General features: G+C 45.6%; 1 protein-coding gene across 4 annotated transcripts in view; it reads right to left on the bottom strand.

Moving 5' to 3' along the window:
* PDE3A (phosphodiesterase 3A) overlaps nt 1-21,413 on the bottom strand; it is a 263,891-nt gene that overhangs the window by 40,763 nt on the left and 201,715 nt on the right. For all 4 annotated transcript variants that reach the window (XM_035127082.3, XM_088652452.1, XM_088652453.1 and 1 more), the window contains 2 exons: nt 1,868-2,128; nt 1,131-1,285 (listed from right to left, as the gene is read on the bottom strand). In XM_035127082.3, the coding sequence (XP_034982973.3) occupies nt 1,131-1,285; nt 1,868-2,128 (416 nt within the window). The remainder of the gene's footprint in view (nt 1-1,130; nt 1,286-1,867; nt 2,129-21,413) is intronic.

The raw sequence follows: 21,413 nt of genomic DNA, 5'->3' as shown, positions 1-21,413 counted from the left end.
CCTATCCCTGATATTATGCCTCTGTGCCTGGTGTTTTTGCTCCTCTGCTGCTGTCATAGATGTTAACCCCTGCAAGTTTTGGATCATGCACTTACTTCTGGCCCAACTGGATTGGCAATCCGTTGCTCTTCTCCAGCTCTCCCACTCCTCCTCTACCTATCTGATATCACCTCCCAATTGTGGAATGGGTCAAGGCAATGGCTGGGACTCAATGTTTTAAAAGTGTGAGAGCACTAGTTAGGTGTATGCGTGGGAGTAAATAATTTTAGTGCCTGGCGTGCTGTGGTCCATGGGGTCACGAAGAGTCGGACACGACTAAACGACTAAACAACAGCAAAATAATTTTAGAGGTGGTTGGTTAAAAGGTGTTTTTTTTTTTTTTTGGAGAAAAGGATTTCCATTCCCAATCTGAGAATAGGATCTGTTCCTTTTCATTATATGCCGAAAAAGCATAATTAATCCCTCAAGTGCAGGCTAAAGATATCCTTTTCAATCAGATCTGACACTTATAAAGAAACAATTATTTGATGGATGAATCAATTTAAAGTGTGATAACTGAATGCTCATTTAATTGGTTAAGATTTTTCAATTTTATGAAATCGTCCATGAGAGATTATCAAATGGTTTTTATCACCCTTTTTATTTCCATTTTTCACTTTTTTAGATATACAGTGGGGGTTATTTACTCTCTGGTGTCGTCAGTCATTTGAATATTTCTCCCCTTCACTGATTATCTGGGAGACAAGGCCAGGGATGGAAAAAGGAATTGCAGCAGCACTTGAGGGCTTGACTCAACTTTTCACCTTTGCTGGAGCAACATCTGAGCTAGTCAGTTTCTGTCCAAGGTCCTGCAGAATATGCTTTTAGTTAGTTTCTGCCCTGTTGATAATCTCCTTCAAGTCCAATTGGGAATCTCTGTGGGACCTTGGCATGATCTCAGAGCAGGAGATCTACGAGAACGGTGATCTTAGTCTTTGTGATTACACCATCAAAAGACAAGTGATAATCCAATCCAAAACATCTACTGTTTCCAGGAAGAAGTCAACACTTAAGGTTCTCAGATGCTACAGAGAATCACAGGACTTTTTGTCATAGAACCACCCACCCCCCCCAAACAATTATTTCCTCACCCGGATGATGAAGTATCATGAAGTTTGATGCTAGCACTGCGGTCTCTTCTCACTGGAGCTGGCTCCAAAGTGGGCAAACCAGTTGCAGATGTGGTTGTTGTCCAAGTGGACGACACTCGTCGCAAAAGACCTGGGGGCAGACTTTTCCGGAAGCGCTAAGGATAAGACAGGAAGACTTTTCAACTGGGTAGTATTTCGTCCATGATTGCCAGCAGTTACTGGCAGTCAGTTTGCAAAGAAAACATTGTGAATGGGGTGGAGAAGAGAGGGAAAGAATTATTTTTAAATGAGTATTCTGTTAGCTTCTTCCTGTAGCTTGTATAATTATAAGATTACTGTATAAACTTAGAAGGGGGCTGAGTGGCTGTGACTATTACAAAGGGACCCTGCACTTCTGAATTTCCCATTACACTACTGACTGATAGCCAACAGCACTTGGGGTGGCCTTGGGCTTGCTTGTGAGCCTTTGTGGAGTAGTGGTGTGAGTGTTGGACTTATAGTAGTGAAACCTGGGTTCAAATTCTGACTCAGCCGCAAATAGCAAGGTTATTGGATGACTTTGGGCCGGCCCTTGTCTTTCTGCATATACATCTCACAGGGTTGTCGTGAGTATAAAAGGCGAGGGGACGGTGCATGCCTCACCCTGAAGCATCTATTTCCCACAGAATGTATTTTCTTACAGTCACAGAATTAACACCCGAGGAAAAGAAACCACAACCTGAAAGAGGGACGCTTACCTTGGGAACAGTCAGCTTTTCTCCCTTCTCTGAGCATTCCTCTGAGTCAGAGCAGGTGTAGTTCTCATTGAAAGATGCCAAAGGGTTGATCCTCGGTTTGTGGATGGCTTGGAAGGTTAGCTGCGTGTTGAGCAGGTTGCTCACCGCCCGAAGGGAGGTGCAGACATTTGGCGGTAAGGAAGGATCCGCCAGGAGGTCTGTAATGAGTCCGTGAGCCTCTCCCATGACTGCAATGTCAACTGTAATACTGGTACCCGAAGACTGGAAGTAGAGAAAGAGTGAAGCTTTAGCCCCCCCCCAAAAAAAGCAAGTCAGGAAATGGCTAAATCAGAACCCAAACCAAGGTGATCTCGTGCTGCCATATTCAATACTGTGCTGGAGATTTAAAATTTGTTACAGTATGTACAATGCTCTGAAATCCACTTTGGGTAAAGGATGTGCTGCATACGTTCTTAAAATAAATACTGCATATCTCAACGCTCTCATATACCACTGAAAGTGGAAATGTATACCTTGCCAATGCATTTCACAGGATTTACAGAAGCATTGTGTGTGTGTGTGTGTGTGTGTGTGTGTGTGTTTCGCAGATGAACAAAGATGACAAACACTTGTTTTCCTGGTGCAGACATACCAAACGTTTTAGTAACTGAAAGGGGTGTACCAACAAATAGACGATAGCCCTCCTTATTGCTTTCATACATGCAGATACTCGGCACAAGAGTCAATTCTCCTGGTGCTTTGTTTGCCTGTATGTTTTGCAAAATGTGCAACTTGGCTCCTGCCCATCACAGAATAAGGTTCCCCATCCTTGCCGTCAGCCGCCATTGATATGGATTGAGCATGGGAAGCTCTTTGGGTGATGAGCAGGACACAAGTTGTGCAGTCAGCTGAATGCTACAGGTGAGGTAGGGATGGATGGAGCAAATTTAATGACCAGAGTCCCCCATGCATGTACACTGTATACTGTTCTACTTTGTCTCCTTGGTGTGTTCTCCAGGGTCAAAACACATCTGACGTGACATCTAGCTTGGTCCTTTGTACAGGGGCAGCTTCATATGCTTGTGTGAGTTAAACTGCAGGTTGTGTGGATCCGGCAGCGCAAATGCAATCATATATTGTTGCTTGCCCCAGGTTTGCCAGTATAATCCAAGAGTTGATTAGAGTGTGGTGCTGATAACACCAAGGTTGCAGGTTCGATCCCTGTACTGGACAGCCATATATTTGCAGGGGGTTGGACTAAATCAGTGTTTCTCAACCAGTGTGCCTCCAGATGTTTTGGGACTACAACTCCCATCATTCCTAGCTAGCAAGACCAGTGGTCAGGAATGATGGGAGTTGTAGTCCCAAAACATCTGGAGACACACTGGTTGAGAAACACTGGACTAAATGGTCCTCAGGTTCCCTTCCATCTCTATTATTCTATGCATGTCGAAAGGATGTTACCGCAGAGCTCCAGGAAGCTGTTTTCCTTCAGCCCACCTTGGCAGAACCCACAGCAGCTTTAGCCAAAATTTGTCAATTCATTTGATTGGAGGGCTTGCAACCTTTCCCCAACATGAAACAAGTTCACCAAGCAGACCAGGCGACCCTGGCCATTCTACGTGTCCTATCAATCAAGCTCTCCGGCAGGCCACAGGCCACATGCACACACACCAACACACACAGAGAGAAAAGAAACAATGAAAAGGGTTAAGATAGACTGCAGGTTATTGGCATGCAGGGTGCAAACCGAGGAACAGGCAGGCAGCTGTGCCTGGCTTGCCTTTGCCCTTTATAAAATAACAGCCCGGCCATAAATCATGATTCGATATAGTTTCCAAGTCACATCATGAACTCTCTGGCCAAGTGTCTTAAAACAAAATTAAAAGTAAACATGGCTCCTTTCTCTCCTCCCCCCTGCTTCCCGACTCTTTTAATTTCCAAAAAAGCCTTGAGCAGCACATGCCGGCAGCTTCGGTGGAAATAACAGGTTATTTTAGAATTTGCAGACAAGTCTCCGTAGGGATTTTTATCCCAAAGATTAAGCAGGGATGAAAAACATGATCCATATACTTGTTTGACACGTTTCTCAGAAGAAGGATGGGGGGGGCTCTTCTGCAAAAGGCAAGGAGAGGCTGTTGACTTTGGAGACCTTATAAGGATGATCTGTAGCTTTGCCCAAGGAAGAGTTTGCGTGCCATCTCTGTAGCTCATGTCAAACTGACCCAGCTGCACCGTTCAGAAACTATTTAGGTGTTTGTTTACGTTTTAAAAATTGGTATAGTATTTACCTCATAAGAACCTCTTAGGTTTGGAGTCCTGGACTCCATTGCCTGACAAAAGAGGCATCTGATTCCTAGTCCCAGACAGTTAACCAGGGTCAAGGCAACAAACCAAGGAGAGTGCTAACCAGGGTTAACAGTCATGTCCGCATCAGGATTCTGCCATCAGAACCTTGGTTCTTTGAAATTCTGTGTTCCAAAGATCGGGAGAAGTGTCGCTAATAACACTGCAATTAATCAATCACGCCTTACTGTTGGAACAAATTTCCCCACCTCCGCTTCCTGGGGACGTGACGATGGGATGGGACGGGACTTACATCTCAGAGAGAACATTCCCTCCAACTGATCTGTAAAGGTACCCAATTTTGGCTTCAACTGACATTTCACTTAAAAATTAATCTCTACCTTTGCTAATGAAAGGACTATGCAATGATTTACTTTCCCTCTATTTACAAAGGAACCTGTGTGTTACGCTTAAAAATCAGTCCACCAGAGTCAGGCCACTGGTCCATTCATCCATCTACATTGATGGACCGGGGTCTCTCCCTACTTGGAGATGCCAAGGAATGAACCCAGGACTTTCTACATGTGAAGCAGATGCTACGTCATTTCACTATTTTTCTTTCTTTCCAAGAAATCTGATATTTAGACAGAACCTAACAGAGCCTCATCTGGATGTCTGCTGCTTCCTCTTGCCCTCCATCAGGGCAAGCCTAACACAATTTAGCTTGACGTAAGCCCCATTGAATTCAACATGGTGTACTTCTGGGAAGACACTGCACAACATGATTGTACAGTAAGACTCTTACAATGCAGAGAATAGCCCTCCAATTTTATTTAAATTTTGCTTTGTTTATCATCTAGCCAGATGAATAGTTCTGGAGAAACTCAAAAGCTTGCAAATGATTTTCTTTCTTTCTTTCTTTCTTTCTTTCTTTCTTTTTACATTTTGGTTGGCCAAATAAAGATTTGGCCTTAATGTGGATTTTGGGATAATTTGGACTCCACATTGGATTTTTATGTTCTGGTTGTTTTCGGACAACAGCACCAAATCATAACGTTTCCAGTCTGAGGATCTCAAGCCTTCGACTTGTCCCGTTTTGAGATGAGACGAAGAGATTGTCAAGGGTTAGGAATTTCCTGTGTGGCCGGAAACACAGTTGCCATTGAACCTCCCTTAATATTCGGCATCAGAGAGGGGAGGGAGGGGGGCAGTGCATAAAATAAAATAATCTCCACAATTAATGATTTTTTTTTATTTAAAAAAATCTTGTTTCACTTTTATTACAATGTAGCGGACAGAAGGGGTCATATATCCATAATGGGACTCAAGATTGCTTTAAAATTTAAATCATGTACTGAATTTAGCACAATTTCCTCTTTGAGAACATGGCCATGGCCTTCTTCATAGCCTGTTTAATTTGTAAAAATTCAGATGGTTATAAACTGATAACTTGAAACGGTCAAGCAGGGATGGAAAAGAAAGAGACAGGAGAGAAATAATGGCAACTTATCCTCGTTCTAAACTTGAATTGTGCTGCCTAGCAAATGTTAGCCTAGAGGAGATGGAAGAGGGGAATGCAGAAGAGACAGTTGCCCCACTGACTAACACAAAACCCGAAAGACATTTGCTAGCATGGGGCAGGGTGATGGAAAGGACCTGGGAGATGTCGATTGGGTGGGGGAAGGTACATAAGAGACTCTACCCTGGGGCAGAAGTTTCACATGTTACGTTTCCATTTCAGAGATCCCGTCGCTACAATATTCATCTAACACCATTTGCTGTATTTTTTCGTGCATAACACGCCCCCATGTATAAGACGGCCTCTGTTTTGGGGGGCTCCAATTTAAGAAAATGGGGGGGAGGTGGCCCAGAGTTGATGAGCTTTATTGGGGTGGGGGTACCAAAAATCACCCACCAGACTGACAAACGCTGCCAATCACACATGTCACAGAAGCCTCAAAGCGCCTGCCCGCTCGCCAGCAAGCGCACGAACAATTGCCGCAGCGGCAGCCAGTCCACAGCAGCCCTTGCTGCAGCCACCAGTCGCCAACCCAATTGCCACAGCGGCAGCCAATCCACAGCAGCGCTTGCCACAGCCACCAATCACCAATTCAATTGCCGCAGCAGCAGCCAATCCACAGCAGCGCTTGCCACAGCCACAGCCACCGATCACCAACCCAATTGCCACAGCGGCAGCCAATCCACAGCAGCGCTTGCCACAGCCACCAATCACCAATTCAATTGCCGCAGCAGCAGCCAATCCACAGCAGCGCTTGCCACAGCCACAGCCACCGATCACCAACCCAATTGCCACAGCGGCAGCCAATCCACAGCAGCGCTTGCCACAGCCACCAATCACCAATTCAATTGCCGCAGCAGCAGCCAATCCACAGCAGCGCTTGCCACAGCCACCAATCACCAATTCAATTGCCGCAGCAGCAGCCAATCCACAGCAGCGCTTGCCACAGCCACAGCCACAGCCACCGATCACCAACCCAATTGCCACAGCGGCAGCCAATCCACAGCAGCGCTTGCCACAGCCACCAATCACCAATTCAATTGCCACAGCGGCAGCCAATCCACAGCAGCGCTTGCCACAGCCACAGCCACAGCCACCGATCACCAACCCAATTGCCGCAGCAGCAGCCAATCCACAGCAGCCCTTGCCACAGCCACCAATCACCCACCCTATCATCGCTGACAAGCTCCTGCTTGTGGCTGCAACCAATCGGCCCCCCCCACCCCCTGCACTATCTGTGCAGAAGGTGGCCTCCAATTTTGAACATTATTTTAGAGTAAAAAAAAAACCCTCGTCTTATACACGGAAAAGTACGGTAGCTTGGGAACCCAAGGATCTGCCTTCTACCGACTGAAACCACTGGTCCTTCTCTCTCAGTGTTATCTATGCTGACTGTCTCTTGAGGGTTTCAAACAGGGGTCTTAATCCCAGCCCTACCTGGAGATGATTGACCCTGGGACCAGGCCTGGCCCACCCATGAGACAGGGCGAAACAGCAGCCTTGGGTTGGTGGAGAAGCAGCGTCAGAGGCTGGTGAAACAGTGGCAGGGGGGTACTTTCTGTCCCGTCCCCCCCCCCCCCCGCCTGGGACGTTCTGCTGAGCTAGGACCAGCCCCTTACGAAAGAGGCAGAACAAAATAAATCAAGTTTTCCTGCCCTACCTAACCATAATGTTTCATTCCAGCTTCAGGCTTCAAAAATGTCTTAGATTTTGCAGCGGGCCCCAGCCAACTTAACTCAAGTGGCACTATTTACAAACGGCAATATTAATAGGGGCACTAAAGAAACACGATTATAATCACATTTAGTTATTTATTGAAGAGAGAGAGAGAATTCTCAAGAGTCTCATTTTCTCTCTCCCAGAAATGTCTTCAGGCGTCTAAGATGCCCTGGCATCGCTGAAGAACACAAGCATAATAATAATAATAATAATAATAATAATAATAATATCACAAAACAAATGCAAGCTTTTAAATCGTATGCACAAGCCCTTTGTTTTGCATGAAGAATAAGAAAAAGAAGAGTGCTTGGGAGGCTTTTCTCCGCAGAGAAACAAAAGCAAGAAAGAATGACTTAATTTAGTAAAGGTTTGAAAAAACTTTGACTCATCTCTCTCACAGAGTAAATGCTAAGATGCCCAAACTGGCTAATGAAGCTGCTAAGTGATGCCTGGTGGTTCAGAAGGATAATTAAGATCAATGGGTCAATGGAAAAGGCAGAATAAATGCCTTTGCAATGCCTTTCACAATGGGAACCACCAGATGGAGCACTTGAACACAATATTACAAGTTCCAGTAAAACCTCTTTCATTGCTAAGTTGTTTGCTGGACAGAAGGTGGGGGGGGGAGCTATTTTTAAAAGTTTTTTTAAAAAAACACACCACAAAAAACCTCATTTCTAGCTCACTTTTTCTGAAAATTAACCATCAGTTTCTTAAGAGTGAGAGCACAGGTTTGTAAATCTGTTACTCTTTTAAGATTCACATCTGATGCCCTTTTAAAAATGTGTTGTGGAAGGAGGGATTCCTGGGTTGCCTTTTTGTTTTTATTATGTATTTTGTTTTGTGTTTTAATATTGTGATTTTATGTTGTGAACCACCCTGAGATCTATGGGCATAGGGTGATTTTATTACTAATAAAAGTTTGTTATTAATGAAACAATTTATTTTATTATTATTAATAATAATAATCTTAAAGTAATAAAATTGTGGCATTGTTGTTGTTGTTATTGATGGGAGAGCCAGGAGCTATGATTAAACACTAGGGAAACTGAAACAGGATGAAATAATTCCAGGATGAAATTCCAGGAGCATCTGCTTGGTCACTGAAGAAAAGCCAACGCTGGACCAGGTGGCCTATGAACTACGAATGGGAAGAAAGGATACTGTACAGAAAAGCATAAAGGTTTCTACAGCCACGAAAATCAAAGGGAAAATAAACCTTGCTGCTCCAAGATGAACGAATTACTTGCACCTGCATCATTTCTTTCTTGCAACCGTATACTTGTGGTGTTTGCAACTGCACCTTATGTGAACTCAACATTCTGTTCCAGCAGAAAGGAAAGAGACAAGGGGAAGGGGTGGAAGCGATTGACGGGACCCCCTAGCTCTGGGATTCGCTCCCTTGTTGCACAACCGTGTGCTATGATAGATACATGGGTAACTGAAGGACATCGTGTTTTTGGTGGTACAAACAGATGTTGCAATCAGCCAGCCAGATGTGCTGAATGAGTCTTTCTGTGGACCCTAGTCTAAACATTGCTGGCCCATCCTAATATATGGTACCCAACCAACTCTTGTCTGCAAGTCTTTCCTCTCTCGCACTCACACACGCCCCAGCCATGAACGGAAGTGACAACACTGGAAACTATACCAAGTCACACCTCTGTTCTGTCTAGCTCAACACAAGCCTGCTTATAAACACGCATCAGGAGCAAGTAAATAATTAAAAATTAAAAAAAGCCCACGGGTGACAACTTCTGCAGCCACTTTTCCTCTTGGTTGTTCCTGAATCAAACGCATGTGAGTTAAACCTCCCAACAAGGAAGCCTCTTAAGTGAAATAGGCCAGAGAATCATAGAATTGTAGAGTTGGAAGGGACCCCAAGGGTCATCTAGTCCAACCCCCTGCGATGCAGCAATCTCAACTAGATCATAAATGATAAATGGCCGTCCAACCTCTGCTTGAAAACTTCCAATGCAGGAGAGTCCACCAACTTCTATGGAATAGTCTGTTTCACTATTGGACGGCTCTTCAATATGGCACTGAATGGCACCTCCCACCATCTGCCTGTCTCCTGTAAAATCTTTCTGGTTAGGAATGCTCATTACTATGAGCAATAATGGGGTCTCTGGCATATGAGCTTTGATAGGCTGCCTTTACCTTACTTTTGCCTATCTCCATCCCAATCCCCGCCTCCATATTTGACAAGAACTGGGTCACACAGCCACTCCCTTTTGATGTGTGACCAGTATCTTATGCTTCTCTTCCCTCTGAGTATTTCCCATGCTCTTGCATAACAAAGAAACGCAATCAGTGTGTTTATAACAATGGCAGGGAACTACAGGCCCAAGGGCCAAATGTGGTCCTCCAAATCGATCTATCCGGCCCCTGGTATGCTATGTGCACTGCAACCTTTTCTGGAGCAACACACGCCTTTCCGGCCCTGCTCTAGAGCACCATTCTTTGCTTTCTCCTGATGAGAATGTGCCCTTGAACCCTAGCAACGCCTCTTCCTTACTTGGATGGAGGAAAGAGAGGCTTGTGTGGAAACTAGCCTACCGTAGGAAAGTAAAAAGTGCATTTATTGATCCATCCACTTTTACAAGTGTCCATGCCCAGATGTCCATGAGAGAAGGTGGCCCTCAGGATGAAAAAGGCCGCCCGCTCCTGGATTACAGGATCAACTGTGTGGCAGTATCTCCATGAATTGCTAAAAGGTTTCTCTGCTAGAAAATAAAGCATTTCATAATAAACAGCAGAGTTAATCTGATATGTACTGTGTATTAGAACAGCAACACAAGCAGGTTGACCGATAAACAAAACATAAAGACGCTCTTCTTGTTCCTTCTCCATCTCTCCCCAAAGACGAACTGTCAAGAGTCTACAGTGCAACTTTTCCCATTGAAAGCTCCCAGCTGCAAGATCTTGCTTTCCCATAATGACGGTTACAGAAAGAGGGTCATTGTTTTCAGGGCTGGGTGGTTCTTTAAGATGCGGGTTTGAACCAGACTGCGGGACCCTGTGACCAGCAAGTGGGATTATCTGCCTCCTCAGCCAAAGGAAAATGCTTGACGTCAGTGTTTCATTGGTCCAGGGCCCCTCTCACAAGCGGCAAGACTTTGCTTTGGGCTTAGCACCTGGAAGGGGCACCAGGTGAGGGGCAGGAAGGGGCCAGCACTCTGCCCTGGAAGTCCTGGTAATTTAAGATTGCACAGAAGGCAAAGCAAATAACCGTCTCTGCTGATTCCACACTCCAAAGGTCACCCGGAGTGTCATGAAAATCTTAATATTTAACTGCGGCAAAGGGAAAGACTCGAAATGAGGCACTGAATTCCAAATGTTGCCGTTGATTCTTTCTTTCTTTTTTTTAAAGTCAGGAATTTAACTAGGTTAAAAAGAACTCCTCACCCTACATATCAACACTGATGCATCCTGAATGCACAAAATCTAAAGGCTTAAGACAGGGTGTTGGTTTCCATTGGGAATTCACGGTTAGGCAGATGGATTTTGCGCATGCTCAGAGCCTGACAGAACATCTTAGTTGCAGGCACGGAGGAATTTTCCTCTCAAGCTGGATCGGCAGAGGCCCTGGGCTGATTTCTTTTATTTTTTTAATTTCTTTCTTTGCCTTGGCTCACTGGATGAGGTCACCTTGAGCAAATCTGCTATGTAAGCACAAAGGAACATAGGAAGCTATGGTTAACATAAAAAGAGTCATGCTGGACCAAAGCACTATAGCATCTGGTTCTCACAGTGGCCAATCAGGTGCCCATGGGAAGCCCGCAAGCAGGACCTAGAAATTGCACACTCTTGTTGTTGTTGTTTAGTCGTTTAGTCGTGTCCGACTCTTCGTGACCCCATGGACCATAGTACGCCAGGCACTCCTGTCTTGCACTGCCTCCTGCAGTTTGGTCCAACCATCTTGTCCTCTGTCGTCCCCTTCTCCTAGTGCCCTCAATCTTTCCCAACATCAGGGTCTTTTCCAAGGATTCTTCTCTTCTCATGAGGTGGCCAAAGTATTGGAGCCTCAGCTTCACGATCTGTCCTTCCAGTGAGCACTCAGGGCTGATTTCCTTAAGAATGGATAGGTTTGATCTTCTTGCAGTCCATGGGACTCTCAAGAGTCTCCTCCAGCACCATAATTCAAAAGCATCAATTCTTCGGCGATCAGCCTTCTTTATGGTCCAGCTCTCACTTCCATACATCACTACTGGGAAAACCATAGCTTTAACTATACGGACCTTTGTAGGCAAGGTGATGTCTCTGCTTTTTAAGATGCTGTCTAGGTTTGTCATTGCTTTTCTCCCAAGAAGCAGGCGTCTTTTAATTTCGTGACTGCTGTCACCATCTGCAGTGATCAAGGAGCCCAAGAAAGTAAAATCTCTCACTGCCTCCATTTCTTCCCCTTCTCTGCCCACCATCAAATGGGAAATGGTCCCAACCCTACTTGGAGATGCTGATGAAGGAATCAGAGACCTTCTGCACCCAAAGCACAATCAGCAGCACTGAGCTATGGTCCTTCCCCATCAGGTGGCTATTTGAGCTGGACCAAGGAGAGCTGGAAAGGACACCACACCTACTTTGCCTGCCTGAAAGAGATGTCTCTTTTTTTCACCAGGGCCTTGAGCAAACTTGCGTGGACCTGGCTTCCCTGTGGCAACAACCAGGAACAGACGGCCTGCAAAAAGTTGCAACCAGAGGAGACAGTTAGCCTAACCCCCTGCTAAGTAACCGAGAATGAAGACCAAGTTTCTCTGCAGTTAGTCCCCTTTTTATCACCGGGACTTGACAAGCGAGCTGCAAACCTCTTCACTCCACAAGCTTGCACTCCAGCACCAAATCACAAAACCCTTGGCGCAGGAGATGCTGCGATAAGACCAGAGCAGAGGTCACCGCTCAACAGCAGCGACAAGCTATAAAAATGATGCTTTTATTTTGACAGGCCAGATGGGAGAATATAAAGAAGGACCTGCAAGATACATTGCATCGCCCATCAGCATCGGCTTTTGCACCAAGATGCTTGAATGGGAGACAACAGGTGCACCGTTCTCTGCAGGCTTGAGTTACATTTGTAAGGCAGGAGGGGACCGTGTCTACATGAGCCAGTGTGCTGCAGTGGCTTGAGTGTCAGACCTGGGAGACCAGGGTTCAAATCCCCACTTGGCCATATAGCTCACTGGGTGACCATACTGTAGGCCAGTCCCTGCCTCTCAGCCTAACCTGCCTCCCAGGGTTGTTGTGAGGATAAAATGGCAAGGAGAACTATTTACACCACCTTGAGCTCCTTGGAGGAAAGGTGGGATATAAACAGAACACACAAGCATGCAAATATTCCTGGTCTGTGGCAGCTTCACACGCATTCACTCTTCCGATTCAGCTACTCCACAACGATGCTTAGCCTTCATCACAGAAGCTCTCTGCAGGCTGAGGGAAATTCATCTGTGCGGCAATTTCGCTGGCTAACACAGGCAAAGTGAAATTAGCTCAGTGAACCTGAGGGAATGAATTTTTCCTTGAAAAGAAACCTGTGTCCTAGTTTCTTCTCTCTTTCCCTTGAACATCCCTGCATTTTGTCACGTTGCTGCCCCTGAGTCTTGGGTGAGGATGCTTTTGGGTAGCTGTTCCTCTGTGAAATTAAATTTAGGCACCAGAGCACAAGGGCCAACTCTCGCTATAGGGCTAATATGCAGCAAGCGGCATCCATCGCCCTAGGCTTCTCTCATTTGACGAAAACTGGATCCATTCACAAACTGGATCCATTCTGTTGGGTGAACTAAATCTCTGTGTAAAAGCCACTTGACAGCACTCCCTCTGCAGCCATTGGATAAGTGGCTGTGATGTCACAGAATGTCAACAATAGAGCTTTTTGTGACACACAGAAAAGATAACTCTGTCTGTGGCAAGCCATCTGTAAACATCTATCGCAACACAAATGATTTGGTTACTGGCATGCTGAGGGAATTGGTATTTGCTGAGTAATTACCCACAAAGCGGCAGTTGTGAATGAGGTGAAGGCCACGCACGAGGGCTGGGAGGTGGGGGGACATAGGAAGAGACTGAGTCAGACCACTGGTCCATTTGGCTCAGTGTTTTCTATGCATTGAGTGGAAAAGGCTCTCAAAGCTTTTTTGGCAGGGCTACCTAGATGACAAGACCCTCCTTTCAGCCTCACTCCTGTGGTCCAAAGGAAAGCAGAGCAATATGTTTGGCACTAGCTTGGCTGCAGGAGTTGCTGGGAGGAGGCACACAAGACGCTATCAAAATGTCTTAGGGACTCCAGTTCGGATTTGTGTTTTCCTCCTTAGCCTTTACTTCTCCTGACGATGTATCCTGCAAGGCAGTGGAAGTTTAGGACCAGAGTTTTCCTAGATAGGCTACCTTCCCAGGTTGATGAGCACCACCTGCCCCTACAGCAGTGCAAAAACCACCTTCTTGACTGTTGGACCCACTCTTGGTCTCGTCCGCTCCATCCACCAAAACCTGTCTTCACATGCAGAGGAAGTCCCTAACTCATGGAAGGTTTGGGACCCATCGGCTACCCTCACCTGGTTTAGCTGGCCATTCAAAGCTGTTTCCTGGTGTGTGGCTGCTGCCACATGCTGAGAGCTTCTAGAATTTGAATCCTTATCTTGTGCTGGTCTGTTTCCTTACTCTGACCCTTACTGTATACCTCTTTGCTGATGAAGCTAATTTGGCGACACAAGGACTATAATCCGGATAACCTTGTCCCTGAATTGTGTGCCTCTTCATGAGAATTTCAACTGCATTTGTTGGATTGGCGGGATTACAGAATTTTTGCCGGACTCCATAACATGTGCTGTACACCTTTGATACTTACTTACTTACTTCATGGACTAGCCATACTACAAGCATTATCGTTGGAATGAACTCTTGCATACCTTTGAACTTCCTACAGTATTCTATGGGAGCAAGGGACTTGATTTGAATTTGGAAATATTGGCGTCTTAGTTTTGGTTTAGTTTATATATAATACAGTAGTACCTCGGGTTACGAACGCGATCCGTTCCAGATCGCAGTTCGTAACCCAAAAAGGTCGTAAACCGAAGCACTATTTTGCGCATGTGCAAAGCGCGATTTCCACGATTTCCGCGCTTTGCGCATGCACAAAGCTCGCACACCGTTTCTGCGCATGCGCGGAACGTATGTGCGGCGAAAAATACTTCCGGGTTTGCAGAGTTCGTAACCCGAATTGTTCGCAACCCGAGGTGGTCGTAACCCGAGGTACGACTGTAATTATGCAATTTTGAGACAATTATTCGCTTTGTCACGTCTGTTTTGTGGTTGAGAGCTTCTAGAAGCCATAAGTGATTGCTGAGTGCAGGGTGGGGACTGAAGGTGGACAAACAACCCCAGAAGGAGCACAATGTGTTCCCTACCAGAGGTACTATCCAACACCCCACACACCCCACAGCTAATATAAAACTGAATAAATGTGGCTTCAAAGAGATGTTCTATTATCAACCAGGGATGGAAAACAGGACTCTTGCGCATTGATGCTCCGATATATATTCTTTGAAACAACACTTAATAAGTGTGCACACGCATTCAACACCCAATTCATGTTCTCCAAAGGTACCGCTCTGCTATTATTCCATCACAAAAATTGCTCCTGTTCTGTCATACATTCAGGAATAATAGATAGTTTCAGTACTAAAACTGTCAACATATCATCTCTTTGCTCAGTGCTCCGCACAGCCTCTATTGAATACGTTCAGCAAAATCACCTCCAAAAGGAAAATCTGGATCAATTAATCTGGAATAATGAGCACACCTTGGTTTTCTAGAAATGCACCTGATACATGGAAGCATCCACTCTCAACTGCTTTGATGGGGGAGCCCCAAAGAATAAGATACATGTATAAAACGAAAAAACAAAAGATTTGTACATTACATATGTTCAGATTGGTTGGGTGTGTGTGAAAATAAAAGTTCAAATGTTCCTGATTCTGCCCTTCTGGAATATATATTCATACTCAATGAAGGAGGCAGGCTTTTCCACTGGTGGTAACAGTGCTGCAGCATGTTACTGAAATAAAGTGGTGCCTCGCAAGACGAATTTAATTCATTCCGCGAGTCAATTAGTTTTGCGAAAAATTCGTCTTGCGAATCGCGGTTTCCCATAGGAATGCATTGAAATTTCTTTTTTGCCCATAGGAATGCATTAATTAAATTTCAATGCATTCCTATGGGAAACCGCGGTTCACAAGATGAATTTTTCACAAAACGAATTCGTCTTGCGAGTCACCATCAAAAATTCGTCTTGCAGGGCATTCCTCTTGCGAGGTACCACTGTATGGGGCATCTTATTGGCATTCTGCCAGCTCTTGAAGACATGCCTGTTGAGACATGCATTCCCCGGATCCCCCGACTTGAAGCTCAGGGCCGTCTCAAGCCGGTGGGGCGCCCGGGCGCCGTGGCGCGGAGATCGCTCCAGCGCCCCCGCCCTGCTGGGTGGGCGCAGCACGCAGCGCCCTCCTGCCGGCCCGGCATCCCGCGTCACCGAGACTACCCCTAGAGCCGGGCCTGTTGAAACTCCTGTTCTAATTGATGATCTAACTGTTAGCCAACGCTTTACATATTTGGGGTGGCAACACATGAGTTCGTATATACCAGCTTGATCTAACCCGCTCACTTCTTGGGAAGCTCACTTCAGCTGCCGATAATTTTTAGGTAACTCCAATGCAGGTGAAATGGACCACTTGGGAGGGCAGGTGGGAGGCAATGTCAGCCATGCAGCAATTGGTGCCTCCCACTCAAAAGAGAGAGAACTGCCAGGCAGTTCGAAGGAGTAGGTTTATTGGAATAGATGAGGACCATCAAGTGTGACATCTGGAGAACATCTGTCTAAGCAAGGGTGAATTAACATTTTTTTCTGCTCAAAGGCCCTCTGAGCCATCTTCTAGGGGCCACATGCCCATGGTAGGTGGAGCAATGAATGTACATTTTTACCTTTATACAGAGGGCTTGTTTTTGGGCACATCTCCCACTCTCCATTCAGGTAAGCAAGAGGCATTACCAAAGTGCAAGGAATTTTTGCAAGCAGGCAAAATAACTCAAGGAAGGTGCAAAGCACAACTGGTAAGGGGTGTGGCTTGGTTAGAGGGTGTGTGACCTGGGGAGTGTCTTGAGGGCCAGGCAGAAAAGCTTGGAAGGCCAAATTTGGCCCCCGGGCCTGAGGTTCCCCATATTTGGCTAGGAGACTGGATGCAGTTATCTAGTACCCCCCTGGCAACGTTAAAAAGGTAAAGGACCCCTGACAGTTAAGTCCAGTTGCGAAAGACTCTGGGGTTGCGGCGCTTATCTCGCTTTACTGGGAGGGAGCTGACATTTGTCTGCAGACAATTTTTCCGGGTCATGTGGCCAGCATGATTAAGCCGCATCTGGTGAAACCAGAGCAGCGCACGGAAACGCCATTTACCTTCCCGCCAGAGTGGTACCTATTTATCTACTTGCACTTTGACGTGCTTTCGAACTGCTAGGTTGGCAGGAGCTGGGACCGAGCAACGGGAGCTCACCCCGTCACAGGGATTCGAACCGCCGACCTTCTGATCGGCAAGCCTTAGGCTCTGTGGTTTAGACAACACAAGTGGTTTAGGCAACGTTGGCCTGTGCCAAATCACTGCATCTTCCCGAAGCTGCTTATCCCAGCCTTCCTATGGGATGCAAAGGTGTCAAAGTGAAAGGGCTCCCCATACAGATGCTCTCTTAGGAGAGAATATGTGGCATGTACACTAGATAAAGTTGGAGCACCAGAATAGGGACCAAGGAAGGGTGTCCAGGTTCTTTACAATCCAGTTCAGCTTGTACAGTAATGTGCATTTGGAATAGGGTGTGTATGTGTTAGCTGTCAAAAGGACACCTGGTTTCCTAAGAAAAACCCAGCAGTCTCTGGAGAGTGACACTGAAACTGTACAGATTTGAATGAATCAAAATAAATTCTAACATATACTCTAATATAGGCTCTAACCAATAACTAATAAGGCAGAATTATGTCTGGATGGCCTGTCCACCACTAATACCCTATTACTGTGCCAACGAAACAACAACACCCACAAACCAACAACAGTAACAACCCATTAACCTGGAGGGACCCTCAGTCAATGGCAGACAAAAAGGAAGTCTTATGGGTTGAAGCTTTATGCTCCAGTTGCTAAAAAATAAAAATAAAACCTGCAGCTGAGGATGCAGCAATTCTGCTGGAACTGCTGCAGCATTAAAGGCTTGCAAAGACTCTCAATTAACTTTCCTTGCCTAAAAAGCACAAAGGAGGCTTTCTCTTTTGCAAAGTTTCTGAACAGAAGTGCATGGCACCCTTCTTTGTCAAGTCTCCAAGATTTGGGCTTTGCACAAAACAGAGTGGATCTCAGAACGGCAGCTAACAAACTGGCCTTCTGTCAAGGGTTCTTTTGCTGTGATTCCTGCTTTGCAGGGGGTTGGACTAGATCATCCTTGGGATACCTCCCAGTGCTGCAAATATATCTGCAGCAAATAAAGTGTGAAAACTAAAGCAGGGGAGGAAAAATCCATCCATTTCAGTTTCTTATAAGACAAGCTATAAAGGTAAAGGGACCCCTGACCATTAGGTCCAGTCGTGACCGACTCTGGGGTTGCTGCGCTCATCTCGCTCTTATGGCCGAGGGAGCTGGCGTACAGCTTCCAGGTCATGTGGCCAGCATGACAAAACTGCTTCTGGTGAACCAGAGCAGCACACGGAAACACTGTTTACCTTCCCTATTTATCTACTTGCACTTTGAGGTGCTTTCAAACTGCTAGGTTGGCAGGAGCTGGGACATAGCAATGGGAGCTCACTGACCTTCTGATCAGCAAGCCCTAGGCTCTGTGGTTTAATCACAGCGCCACCCGCATCCCAAAAGACAAGCTTTAAATGCCTATGAATGAAGATACCTATATGTACATATATAGTTGCTGCCTGATGATGGCTGTAGCTCAATAATAGGACATCTGCTTTGCGTGCAGAAGGTCCCTGATCTCATCACCAGGTAGGGCTAACAAAAGATTCCTGCATGAAGTCCTGGAGAGACGCTGTCAGTCAGTACAAGGCATTTGGCTGATGTGCTGGAGTGAAGCACCAAAACATTGTCGGAGGTAGCCTGCTTCAGAGCACACCAGTTGCTGGAAACCACATAGGGGGAGAGTGCTGTTGTGCTTACCGGTCTCTGGTTGGCCACTGTGAGAACAGGATGTGGGACCACATGACCCACTGGCCTGATCCCTCCTGAGCTATATGTTCTCAAAGCAGTTTCCTATGCCCCTTAGACAGTTAATATTTATTTGTGAATGGAGGACTCGCACAGGAGGGGAACCAACTAACCTGTTCATTCACCTGCTGTAGTTTTCAAACAAAACTCTGTCCTATACTGACAAAGACTCTTCAAACCTTGGGAGCAAAACAAGGAAGTCATTTTGCCATTTGCACACATATTTTTCTCTCCCCACCCCCTGCTCCCTCCCTGGCCGCCCCTCATTCTCTTACCGGTATTTATCCCCGGCTCTGGTGATGACTAACAGAACAACTTTTACAGTGATTGTTATGATGATGGTATTACGCCTTTACATGGAGGTTTTCTTTCACAATAGTCTCATCTTATCATCTCTGAAGAATCTCTCTCTGTCGCATTTGTTCCCAGAAGATTACTTCTATTCTGAGAGTTGTGTGAACTGTATCCAATACCCATTTCCTGTTTTCACACTAACCTGATCCATCTGCCAAGCGTTCATCAATTTTGCTTTTAATTAGCACGGAGCAGGCTTTTACTGAGTCCACGCTTCCTTGAGTCAACAGTTTGATGGTTCCATTCCCCTAGGCTCAGAAGATCTTCCAATAGAGGTGTTGCATCTGGGGGTTAAGGTGTCTTTGGAAGAAAGGCTGGTGGTTGTGAGGGGCAATGAGATGTAAGAAGAGCCCCAATGGATCAAAACGAATGGGTGTAGTGGTCTGTTCTCATTGTGACAGCCTGATGACCCCAAGGAGGGACCAAAAACACAGGCAGCTACGTGGTTTTATTACAGCTAAGTTGCATCAAATGCTAGCTATATTCAGGGTAGTATGGCCATAGACAAATGCTGGGCATGTTCAGAGTAGACCCACTGAAGTTAATGGACATGACTTGGGTTGGTCCAATTCAGTGGGTCTACTCTGATTAGAACATAAATGGATAGAGCTCAATATGTTCAAACAACAACAGCAACCTTTCACTTTAAGGGCTGTTTGCTGTTAAGGGCTTCCCATATTGAAAATGCAGGGGAAATTGCACTATTTTAGCAATGCTGATATGGTATGGTATCTGTATCCTTTCAGCTTCATCACTCAGGGCTGGATGGCTGTGGGTGGCAGAGTGGTGGAGATCCGAGTCCGAGATCTGTCTTTTCCCTTGACCGCTAAGGGGAGCCATCCCGGACTGAACCTCCAGGAACCAGGGGAGGGGGCGGAGATTCTTCTATTCACTTCATCCACACCAATCATCATTTGAACATGCCCCCACCTTAAAAATCGAAAAACAACCAACCAAGAAGCCCAAGGGGTCTTATTCCAGCCCCCTGATCATCATTATTATCATTTTGGCTGCCCTTTCTTGAAACTTTTCCAGCTCTACTATATAGATAAAGATCTGGCGACCAGAAATGTACAGAGTACTGTACAAAGGAAAATAAAACTTTGATTCCACTGTGGGCTCTCATGTAGAACTATCTACATGAAAGGAGGAAAAGGAGGAAAGGGGAAAGGAGAATGTGGAGCACTTGGCCCTGGCTTCATAAACCTTCATTCATTCCATAAAATTTATACACTGCTTACTTGTAAAAATAAACCCAAAGCGGTGGAAAGTTTTAAGCAACGGTCTCAGCAGACAGAGCACCCTGGACAGCTCCGTCCAAGCTGGAGGCTCCATAAGAGCCAAACTCAGATGTTGTTTCAGCAGCAGCAGTCATCATCAGACAGAGCCTTAAATAGGATATGCAGCAATAAATATCACGGCTGCTAGTTCCAAGTGTGTTTCAGCAATCACAGAATGGGGGAAACTGTAGAGGGAAACACAACATCCTCAGGCAGAAGAAGCACTGACTCAACAGACTCCTCCTGGGCAAGTGTTTCTGCTTGGCTAGGAACATCTGGGACTAGCCCATAGGGCAATTCCTTCTCCCTCTAACCCTAACCCCAGAATCACCCCCTGAACAAAGAGAGCACTCTCTTTTTGAACAAGTCAAGTTGAGGAACTCCAAACCAATTAACAATAAAAAAGAAAGCTTATTGAAGGTGCAGCTTTTGGGGGGCATGTTAGGGCTAAGGAAACACCACCATTCATCACAATTGCACTGCACACCGTTTATATTTCCCCTCCCACACCACATTCATTAACAAGAAGAGCATTCTTATCTTCTGATCATAATCCCTTTTCACCACTTTGTCACCCTATTTCCTTCAAGAGTTGAATTCTCTCAACTGAAGTATGTTTCACACAAATTTATGATCCCATATCATAAATCATGATGGTGGGGGGGGGGGAAACAAAAACACCTCCCAACTTTCCGCAAATGAAGATTTATGGGCTCATATGTATTTTTTAAACAGCCAAACCATGAAACTTGCCAAGAGACCAAAGGGGGAAACAACTACATTACGTTGGGGATGGAATAAGAGTTAAGAATAAATCATTCTTTATATTTGGAATCACTAACCATTAAAAATACTGTAAGAACAGACTGGAGAGAACAGAAATTTGCAGCTTTACTCTGGGAACCTAAGGAGCATTTCCTGAGCATTCCTCAGGAACATCTTGATGTGGCCACAACCATTCACACCTGGAGGAGAAGCCTCTACAGAACATGCATTATGCAATATCTACTTCTTTTATAACATATGTGACACGTGGATATCACAAACGATGTTGTTCATCATAAACCCAGATGAAAAAGGCAAAGTTCAGCACAAAGTGTAAAGCATGCTATCTTAATTATTGGAACTGCCAAACATTTGACCACATACTTGCCAAGAACTTATCAGTT

This window comes from Zootoca vivipara, chromosome 9 (genome assembly GCF_965207765.1).
Source record: "Zootoca vivipara chromosome 9, rZooViv2.hap1.1, whole genome shotgun sequence".
NCBI classification, from domain to species: Eukaryota; Metazoa; Chordata; class Lepidosauria; order Squamata; family Lacertidae; genus Zootoca; species Zootoca vivipara.
The sequence above is the reverse complement of the archived record's forward strand: the minus strand, read 5'-3'. Positions and strand labels throughout refer to the sequence as shown.